This window comes from Taurulus bubalis (assembly GCF_910589615.1).
Source record: "Taurulus bubalis genome assembly, chromosome: 15".
NCBI lineage: Eukaryota > Metazoa > Chordata > Actinopteri > Perciformes > Cottidae > Taurulus > Taurulus bubalis.
This window is the reverse complement of record NC_136603.1, coordinates 412,690-424,191: the sequence shown is the minus strand read 5'-3', so window position 1 is coordinate 424,191 and position 11,502 is coordinate 412,690. Positions and strand designations below refer to the sequence as shown.

At 45.5% G+C, this 11,502-nt stretch overlaps 1 protein-coding gene across 1 annotated transcript in view; it reads right to left on the bottom strand.

The window, feature by feature from the left end:
- Nucleotides 1-11,117, bottom strand: part of fhod1 (formin homology 2 domain containing 1) — a gene marked incomplete at its 5' end in the record, with an annotated part of 42,483 nt that extends 31,366 nt beyond the window's left edge. The window contains 3 exon segments of the mRNA XM_079230461.1: nucleotides 337-442; nucleotides 561-628; nucleotides 11,018-11,117. Of these exon segments, the coding sequence (XP_079086587.1) occupies nucleotides 337-442; nucleotides 561-628; nucleotides 11,018-11,117 (274 nt within the window).
- Between the last annotated feature and the right edge of the window lie 385 nt (nucleotides 11,118-11,502).

Here is an 11,502-nt window from a genome sequence, read left to right as displayed (position 1 = left end):
GAGAGAGACAGAGAGAGAGAGAGACAGAGAGACAGAGAGACAGAGAGAGAGAGAGAGAGTTCAGTGTGAGCTTTCAGCTCCAGATGAAGCTCTACTCTAAGCGGACCTGGTTCCTTACAGACCGAAGGCTGATCTCAGACCTGTGACTCTAAGCGGACCTGGTTCCTTACAGACCGAAGGCTGATCTCAGACCTGTGACTCTAAGCGGACCTGGTTCCTTACAGACCGAAGGCTGATCTCAGACCTGTGACTCTAAGCGGACCTGGTTCCTTACAGACTGAAGCTGTACTGGTCCAGGGGTCTGTGTTCAGGTTCTGACGGGGGCTGCAGGCTCACCTCTCAGGATGTAGTTCTGGTAGTTGTGGTCGGCCTCCGCTCCGACTTGAATGAAACAATTCAAACCGTCAGAGGCCACGAACTCCGGGACCAGGTCTTTATCGTCCTGCAGGGAACACAAGACCGTCAGACCAGATGCAGCAGGCGACCTTTGTCTGTCACGCGGGCCTGAGTCAGACTGTGATGCCTTCAGGGCCTCCCTCAGGGATCAGAGAGTCTGTTACCTGGAAGAGCTGCTTGAGGGAGAACAGGGACCGCCGGAGTTCTGGACCCTGAGAGTTGAACAGCTTCTCTGAAACAAGAGAAGAAGAAACAGGAAGCGATGTCACGGGAGGAGAGATGGGGAAGCTCATTAGGGCCCGAGCACTGACGTAGTCAGATCGAGGACCTATTGAAATGCTAAGTATTATTATTCCCGACCTATGCGCAGGGAAAAGAGGAGCTTGGGATAAACCTACATTCTTCAAACTTTGCACACCCATCAGACTCGGCGAAAATTTTAATATAATTTGGGCGTCGACCAAAAGTCTGAGAAAATGTCTCTATAGCGCCCCCTTTAGGCAGAAAGGCTACGCTTTTTGCCAACTATGGCCGATTGACTTGAAATTTTACACACATGTCCGGGTGGGACTGCTCTACAAAAAACTCATCTGTGAAATTAAAATGCGCCTAATTAGATTTTCCGCCATTTTGAATTTTGTAAAAAACACATTTTTGCCCATTCCTCCTAAACGCTGGGTCCGTTTCTTACGAAATTTTCTGTGGATCATCATTAGCTCAATGTGATCAAATGATATCTCCCACTTTGTTGATATCTCTTTGCGTTCAGAAGTTATTAACCAATTAACCTCTTAGGGGCGTGGCTCAATATGTCAATACACATAACTTCCTAATTACTTGGCCTATCTTCACAAACTTTGTAGCATATGTCAACATCGTGTCCCTTAACGTACCCAAATTGTTTCATAATATTCAGACACTAGAGGGCGCTGCAGTGAACCGATCAATTTTGGCATTTTCCTTGTTTTCAGGCGTTGTATTCTGACGAACTCCTCCTAGAGATTAAACACGATTGATTTCACATTCGGGCAATATGATGTTGAGACCTTTGCAGGGAAAAGTTCGCCAAGGATTTAAAAAATATCGAACTATGTGAGCGCAGAGCAGCGCCAAAGAGACACCATTTTCCATGAAAATGGAAGTTGCTTTAACTCGGCCGTACATAATGTAACCTGCTCCGTATTTCTCATATGCCATGACCTCCTGACCCTGAAGACATCCATATGATCAATTTTCATCCTAGTCATAGCGCCACCTAAAGGCAACAGGAAGTTACATGTTTTCTACTTGTACACCGTGCTCCTCACAGATTATTCAGATCCCTCTCAAAATGCGTCGGAACAGACTTAAGACATTGGTAATGCATCACCTTGAAGATTGTAAGGATCCGTTGAACGGCGTAGCGTCGGTCCATCGCAGAAGTTCGATCCTTCGCCGTGACCGAATAAACCGATGTAACTCGACTCCACATGATAAGATCCTTTCCAGGTTTCACATGTTTGATCAGCCTCCAGGCCTGAAGACATGTGCAGTCTAATTTTTAATTAGAGTCATAGCGCCACCTAATGGCAACAGGAAGTAAATATTCTATACTTTGGCTTGCTTCTCTTAGTCGGTCAATCAGATCAACTTCCAATTACTTCTAGACAAACATAAGACTTTCATGATGTCAGCCCCTAAAGCTTTGGATTTTTTGTGTAACGCTGTTGCCGTGGCGCCCCATCCTTCGCGGTCAACAACGAAGGTACTTTTGAGGGACTAAGCATGCTCGACACGTAACTAAACTTGCCAAACACATTTAAAGGCAAAGATGTAGTTATCTGATATGACTTGAATGACTCAAAACTGGAACTTCGGCTCGATAGCGCCCCCTACAAATATTCAATTAATCAGCCCCAGCGCTACGGTTGACCTACATGTATGAAACTTGCTAGGAATATGTAACACATGTAAACTTAGAAATAACTCTCTTGGGACCATGCTCTAAACCGTACAGGAAGTCAGATAGCGCCCCCTAAAAAAACGTGTTTTTTTTGACAACCTGTGAGTTGTGAAAGCCCACAGTTTTTGCCCCCTATCACCAATTGACCTGAAATTTGGCACACATGTCCGGTTGTGTCTGCTCTACAAAAAAGTACGTGGTCGCACTAAAGTCCGCCTACTTAGAATTTCCACCATTTTGAATTTTGATAAAAACAATTTTATTCTCAAATCTTCCTAAACGCTGGCTTTGATTTGTACAAAATTCTCTGTGGATCATTAAAGGTTCAATTTCATAAAAATAAATCAAAAGCTTGTTTGTATCTCTTTGTGTTCAAAAGAAAAGGACCCATTAACTTCTTAGGGGTAAATTCAACTAAATTCAACAAAGCAGCCCTCGCAGTACGTTCAACATAGATATACAATATTTGATAGGCGTATGTACCACATATAAACTTAAAAATAACTCTCTTGGGACCATGCTCTAAACCGTACCAGAAGTCGGCCAATTTCATTTTCGTCCTTCATTTCCAGTTCAAATTGCCATAGTTTCCCAGTAGGTGGCGCTCTGACTATGAGTTCATATTGGCATGCAGAAGTCTTCCAGCCATGCCTCTCATAAAGCATGTTAACTTTGGAACAGTTGTGACAAAGTACAGTTGAGCTACAACAGCTTGCTGCATGATCACGAACCATATGCAATAGTCGTCACACCACTTCCACGCCGTTCCATGAAACCTCAAGCTTTTGATCACTTTTAATACATATTTTTATCTTTTATATATATTTACATGTATAAAATATATATACACATACATTCCATTTTCCAGAGGTCAACCTTTCTGCGAAAAAGAGGAAATATGTGTCTGTCATCACATCAAATGACAGAACTCAGTCTGCGCTTCCCAGATCTTTCTGCCACTGAGAACGAATTCAAGCTGTTCTCGACTCCTGATGATGCAGAAGAAGTGAAGAGAGTCTGAACTAGAACTGATGGAGATGCAGTGATGAATCTCTGAAGAACCAGCTTCAGTCAGTTTCTCTCCCTACCGACTTCTACTGGAGCTTGGAAAAGGCCAAATTTCCTCTGATGTGTTTGTGGCCCTCGGTGAAAAAAGCTTACATACATACATACACACACATACATATAAATTACCTCCTTTGATTCATTTGGCCATATACCTCACCGGAGTAGCACAGACTTTCATATATTTTTCTGTTTGTGGCCCTCGGTGAAAAAAAGCTTTGACACCCCTGACCCCTATATATATATATATATATATATATATATATATATATATCCCTCTAAATTAAAGCTGCTCGCAGCTGTGACAGGCGTCCCCGACGTGCTTGAAGCGAGGGCCAGTCACAGCTGCGAGCAGCTTTAATGATTACTATTATTATTATTCATATCATCGTCATCAGTAATAAACTACATTATTATCTGTAATAAACTACATTATTATTATTATTTATATTATTATCATCATCTGTAATAAAGAGACCCCCAGAGACCACTAGAGACCAGCAGAGACCACTAGAGACCAGCCTAGACCACTAGAGACCAGCAGAGACCAGCAGAGACCACTAGAGACCACTAGAGACCAGCAGAGACCAGCAGAGCCCACTAGAGACCAGCAGAGACCACTAGAGACCAGCAGAGACCACTAGAGACCAGCAGAGACCAGCAGAGCCCACTAGAGACCACTAGAGACCAGCAGAGACCACTAGAGACCACTAGAGACCAGCAGAGCCCACTAGAGACCACTAGAGACCACTAGAGACCACTAGAGACCAGCAGAGACCAGCAGAGACCAGCAGAGCCCACTAGAGACCACTAGAGACCAGCAGAGCCCACTAGAGACCACTAGAGACCACTAGAGACCAGCAGAGACCAGCAGAGACCAGCAGAGACCACTAGAGAACACTAGAGACCAGCAGAGACCACTAGAGACCAGCAGAGACCAGCATAGACCAGGAGAGACCACTAGAGACCAGCAGAGACCACTAGAGACCAGCAGAGGATGGGAAGGGAGGAATGAAGCCTTCCTGTTTGTCTCCGACGGCTCAGGACCGTGACTCACTGCTTCAGAGGAAACTAACTGTTTACTCTCCGGTTCTCCAGCTGACCAGAGAATGTGAGCAGCAGAAGAAGAAGAAGAAGAAGAAGCTCAGGCTCCTCCCACAAAGCTCAGAATCATCCATCAGGGATGAAAAGAGAAATGAATGAACAGCACAGTGTTTATTACATGATCAGAATATGAAATGATACATCATGGTGTATACTGTTTACCAGATATTAAATACGTTCAGATGCCTAATTATCGTTAGTCAGATTATTAATCAACAATAAATGAAGTGTTTATGATACCGTCTTCTGTAATCCTTCATCTCCCACTGACTAATGAAGGAATATCTAATCTCATGATGGATTATTACAGATGAAACGTGTATGAAGTCATTAAAGGAGCTCCAGCTTTTAAAGTGACCAACACAGGAATACAATAAAAATAAATAGTATTCTGGTATGTATCGTTTATTTCAGTAACCTCTGAACGCAGTACTTTGAGGTACTAGTGTGACAGCAGACGACATGTTGAGTTATTTAAGGAACTCCTTTCACTTCCATGGCTTTAAAATAAACACAGACAGCTGGACCTGAACTCCACCAAGACCTGGATCGCTCAGTCCTGATCCCCAGCCCTGATCCCCAGTCCGGAGAGAGCAGGTCACAGAGGACAGAAACACAAACATGTGAGGTCATGTCTTATTCTTATCAAGACTCCAGAAGCAGTACTCCAGAAGCAGTACATAACGTACCTCTCTGTAGCACCCGTATCCCTGCTGGAGGCCACTAAGGTAGTCAAAAGAATCCTTGGTAGAGGCCACTAAGGTAGTCAAAAGAATCCTTGGTAGAGGCCACTAAGGTAGTCAAAAGAATCCTTGGTAGAGGCCACTAAGGTAGTCAAAAGGATCCTTGGTAGAGGCCACTAAGGTAGTCGAAAAGATCCTTGGTAGAGGCCACTAAGGTAGTCAAAAGGATCCTTGGTAGAGGCCACTAAGGTAGTCAAAAGGATCCTTGGTAGAGGCCACTAAGGTAGTCGAAAAGATCCTTGGTAGAGGTCAGCAAGGTAGTCGAAAAGATCCTTGGTAGAGGCCACTAAGGTAGTCGAAAAGATCCTTGGTAGAGGTCACTAAGGTAGTCAAAAGGATCCTTGGTAGAGGTCAGTAATGTAGTCAAAAAGATCCTTGGTAGAGGCCACTAAGGTAGTCAAAAGGATCCTTGGTAGAGGCCACTAAGGTAGTCGAAAGGATCCTTGGTAGAGGTCAGTAAGGTAGTCAAAAAGATCCTTGGTAGAGGCCACTAAGGTAGTCGAAAGGATCCTTGGTAGAGGCCACTAAGGTAGTCGAAAAGATCCTTGGTAGAGGCCACTAAGGTAGTCGAAAAGATCCTTGGTAGAGGCCACTAAGGTAGTCGAAAAGATCCTTGGTAGAGACCACTAAGGTAGTCGAAAAGATCCTTGGTAGAGGCCACTAAGGTAGTCAAAAAGATCCTTGGTAGAGGCCACTAAGGTAGTCGAAAAGATCCTTGGTAGAGGCCACTAAGGTAGTCGAAAAGATCCTTGGTAGAGGCCACTAAGGTAATCAAAAGGATCCTTGGTAGAGGTCAGTAAGGTAGTCAAAAAGATCCTTGGTAGAGGCCACTAAGGTAGTCGAAAGGATCCTTGGTAGAGGCCACTAAGGTAGTCGAAAAGATCCTTGGTAGAGGCCACTAAGGTAGTCAAAAATATCCTTGGTAGAGGTCAGTAATGTAGTCGAAAAGATCCTTGGTAGAGGCCACTAAGGTAGTCGAAAAGATTCTTGGTAGAGGCCACTAAGGTAGTCAAAAGGATCCTTGGTAGAGGCCACTAAGGTAATCAAAAGGATCCTTGGTAGAGGTCAGTAAGGTAGTCAAAAAGATCCTTGGTAGAGGCCACTAAGGTAGTCGAAAGGATCCTTGGTAGAGGCCACTAAGGTAGTCGAAAAGATTCTTGGTAGAGGCCACTAAGGTAGTCAACAATATCCTTGGTAGAGGCCACTAAGGTAGTCGAAAAGATCCTTGGTAGAGACCACTAAGGTAGTCGAAAAGATCCTTGGTAGAGGCCACTAAGGTAGTCAAAAAGATCCTTGGTAGAGGCCACTAAGGTAGTCAAAAAGATCCTTGGTAGAGGCCACTAAGGTAGTCGAAAAGATCCTTGGTAGAGGCCACTAAGGTAGTCGAAAAGATCCTTGGTAGAGGCCACTAAGGTAGTCAAAAAGATCCTTGGTAGAGGCCACTAAGGTAGTCGAAAAGATCCTTGGTAGAGGCCACTAAGGTAGTCGAAAAGATCCTTGGTAGAGGCCACTAAGGTAATCAAAAGGATCCTTGGTAGAGGTCAGTAAGGTAGTCGAAAAGATCCTTGGTAGAGGCCACTAAGGTAGTCGAAAAGATCCTTGGTAGAGGCCACTAAGGTAATCAAAATGATCCTTGGTAGAGGTCAGTAAGGTAGTCGAAAAGATCCTTGGTAGAGACCACTAAGGTAGTCGAAAAGATCCTTGGTAGAGACCACTAAGGTAGTCGAAAAGATCCTTGGTAGAGGCCACTAAGGTAGTCAAAAAGATCCTTGGTAGAGGCCACTAAGGTAGTCAAAAGGATCCTTGTTAGAGGCCACTAAGGTAATCAAAAGGATCCTTGGTAGAGGTCAGTAAGGTAGTCAAAAAGATCCTTGGTAGAGGCCACTAAGGTAGTCGAAAAGATCCTTGGTAGAGGCCACTAAGGTAGTCAAAAATATCCTTGGTAGAGGTCAGTAAGTTAGTCGAAAAGATCCTTGGTAGAGACCACTAAGGTAGTCGAAAAGATCCTTGGTAGAGGCCACTAAGGTAGTCGAAAAGATCCTTGGTAGAGGCCACTAAGGTAGTCGAAAAGACCCTTGGTAGAGGCCACTAAGGTAGTCGAAAAGATCCTTGGTAGAGGCCACTAAGGTAATCAAAATGATCCTTGGTAGAGGCCACTAAGGTAGTCGAAAAGATCCTTGGTAGAGGTCAGTAAGGTAGTCGAAAAGATACTTGGTAGAGGCCACTAAGGTAGTCAAAAAGATCCTTGGTAGAGGCCACTAAGGTAGTCAAAAAGATCCTTGGTAGAGGTCAGTAAGGTAGTCGAAAAGATACTTGGTAGAGGCCACTAAGGTAGTCAAAAAGATCCTTGGTAGAGGCCACTGAGGTAGTCAAAAAGATCTTTGGGGGATGAGATCCTGAAGGCGCTGGACATTGTTGGGCTGTCTTGGCTGACACGCCTCTTCAGCGTCACATGGGGGTTGGGAACAGTGCCCATGGACTGATGACCGGGGTGCTGATTCCCATCTTTAGGAAGGGGGACCGGAGAGTGTGCTGAACTATCAGGGTCACACTGCTCAGCCTCCTGGGGGAAGCTTATGCCAGGGTGCTGAAAAGAGGCTCCAGGGTGCTGGAAAGGAGGATCCAGGGTGCTGGAAAGGAGGATCCAGGGTGCTGGAAAGGAGGATCCAGGGTGCTGGAAGAGGTTCCGACAGTTTGTGGAACCTCAGATTCAAGACGAGCAGTGTGGGTTTCGTCTCGGTCGTGGAACAGTGGACCAGCTCTTTTCCCTCAAAGACTACTGGAGGGGTCCTGGGAGTTTGCCCAACCAGTCTACATGTACTTTGTGGACTTGGAGAAGGCTTTCGACCGGGTCCCTTGGGGGCTTTGTGGGGGGTGCTGTAGGAGTATGGTGGGCCGGACCCTGTGTAGGGCTCAGTCTTAGAGATAGAGTTAGGAGATGAGTTTCCTCTGTAGGGCTCAGCCTGAGAGATAGAGTTAGGAGATGAGTTTCCTCTGTAGGGCTCAGCCTTCGAGATAGGGTAAGGAGATGAGTTTCCTCTGTAGGGCTTAGCCATAGAGATAGAGAAAGGAGCTTGGACATCCAGAGTCCCAGACATCATCTCTTCAGCTGAATGTTCCAGAAATAGTTCTGATGAAGTATTGAAGCACCGTCTCACAGGAAGACGAGACATTCTGACCAGAGAGAATCAGAGAGGTGAGACATGCCGACCAAAGGGGTGAGACATGCCGACCAGAGGGGTGAGACAGGACGACCAGAGGGGTGAGACAGGACGACCAGAGGGGTGAGACAGGACTAGAGAACTAGTTGGAGTGTCTTTCACCTCCTGAGTAACAAAGAGAAAGTTTCCAGTAACCTCTGGTTCACGAGTCTGTGGTGAGGACTCACTGCACCACACACACACACACACACACACACACACACACACACACACACACACACACACACACACACACACACACACACACACACACACACACACACACACACACACACACACCCCTTCTGGGTGAAATATTCAAACCACAGTTTCCAGGTTTCTTGGAATGGAAACGTTTCTGCTCATCATGGGAGACGCGTTGAGGGTTCCATCCCTCACTGGAGACTAAAGGGTCGGGGCTAGAGCCAAGCAGCTGAGAGACAGACAGTTGTCTGTCTCACGTGATATGGATATTAGAGCGTCTTATCAGAGACCAGAGGACACAAAGACCCGGTGGCCTCATGCAGGAAGCAGCCTGCTGATACCGCACAGGTCATGTGACTCCTCCAGAGGGCCGATGAAGATGAGTCATGAAACATAGATGAAATGTCTTCGTTCTGCTTGTATGCTCACAGTGTGTGTGTGTGTGTGTGTGTGTGTGTGTGTGTGTGTGTGTGTGGCATTCAAAGGAACGGAGGGTGATTCACAGACGCATATAACTGTGACCCAAGATGGCTGCCGGCCAGACTCATTTTCCGCCCCCCCAGCTGAGGGGTTGGGTTACACACACACACACTGATGTGTGTGTTATTAATATCTAAAACAATAATACAAATCCTCTAGCTCAAGGCCCGCCACGCCCTTTTATGTGGCATATGCTCACTATCACTGACCCGTTTTCAGTCGGCCACAAGTCTTTACACGGGCAAAAAGAAAATCTTGTGCTTTTATTTTGAAGGGATTTTTCAATGCAGCAGAGTGCTGTACTCACACTCCTCAATGACTTTTTTTATGTCTGTGCATGAAAGCAGTCTGTTAAGAGTCTGTTAAAGAGTGAAGGAATCATTCTGTTGACATCCTGGACTTCCTCTCCTCAAACTCACCATCTCTCTTCAAGCCAACTTCAGAAGGTGAACATGTTCCTTGACTTGGGTCTCAGCGAGTCATTCAGTGTGATGGTGGGTCAGCCGACCAGCTGAACCAGTAACCCAGACCAGCTGAACCAGTAACCCAGACCACATGCACCACGAGACCAGGACGTGAACCTACAAGATCCCCTGAAGGCACCGTGAGACCAGGACATGAACCAACAGGATCCCTTTCTCTTCCTCTCCGTCTCCTCGGCGGTCCTGAGGTTCCAGGCTGTTCTCCCACCACAGAAGAAGAAAGAGACAGGCGGACCGGACGCAGGACACGAGTCACTCACCGGTTTCTTTTACCCCGAAAACACAGAGAAACATGCTGGGAAATCCCCTCTGGAGCAGGAATACTGCTCTACAATACTACAGTCGGACCTCTACAATACTACAGTCGGATCTCTACAATACTACAGTCGGACCTCTACAATACTACAGTCGGATCTCTACAATACTACAGTCGGACCTCTACAATACTACAGTCGGACCTCTACAATACTACAGTCGGATCTCTACAATACTACAGTCGGATCTCTACGATACTACAGTCGGACCTCTACGATACTACAGTCGGACCTCTACGATACTACAGTCGGATCTCTACGATACTACAGTCGGATCTCTACAATACTACAGTCGGATCTCAACAATACTACAGTCGGATCTCAACAACACTAGTCATGGAGAAGGTCAATACAAAGTTGTATTAACTCAAAACGGATCCACAGTCAGCTGAACTTTTTAATTTCTACAAATTCTATTTTTGTCACCATGAACTCCATAAAGTCATCAATAAATGTGTATTACAGTTTCCCCAGAATTCAGTGATCCTGTTAAACCAGAGCAGACTTGCTGATTATAAATAGTCTCATGATTCAAACCCCCAGGAACGCCGTTTCATAGCTCCTCCTCCTCCTCCTCATACATCACAGTAAGAAGAACGACACGATCGTTGTCAAAGATTCAACCAGTCCTCCAGTTGTTCCCACACACACACACACACACACACACACACACACACACACACACACACACACACACACACACACACACACACACACACACACACACACACACCAGGAGACTACAATGCCCACAATGCATTTCACAAGCACTGCAGACAAGGAGACAGAGCAGGACATTGTTCAGAGAAATCTCACATCTATCCAAAATATTGATAACCCTTGCTAACATGTGCTAACCCTTGCTAACATGTGCTAACCCTTGCTAACATGTGCTAACCCTGCTGGCAGGACCTCAGGAGTCGTTTCACTTCATACAGCCTAATGACCACATGACCACAGGTCACATGACCACATGAAAATAATCGTTCCATCAAACAGAGCTGTTATGGAGAGGAAGGTTAGGGATCATACTCCACGTGGAGGAGAGGGAGGGTGTATCTTCTGAGGACACTGAGGACATACTTACCCAGAATGGAGTGAACACGAACAGAGAGCTGAGTCCTCAGGATCAGGATCGGCTTCTTCCCTTTCCTGGAGGAAGAGGAAGAGTTTATTTCTGCTGACATCACAGACTGAATACCACCAACATTAGAGTGAATGTTAATATTATGAATCTACGGGAAGTTATGCAAAAAATAACTAATATTTAGTTACTACTAAATATCTTATTGTGGAAAACAATAAGATATTTTTTTTGCAAAACAGAATGAGTGCAGATATGTGAGCACCACGTTGCATCCGTATTAGTGGCTGCAGTGAGCTGCTTTCCTCTACACATCTTTATAAACGGGGTTGTAGATTTGATACGGCTCTCAGTTCATGCTCAATGTTGAGACACAACAGCAGAAAAACCTCACCGAGATCTCATAAAGATCGGCTTTTGGCGACATGACAAGAATCGCTGAGTCGCGCTTGTGCAGCGTGACCTGTTAACGGAGAACATTTAAAACC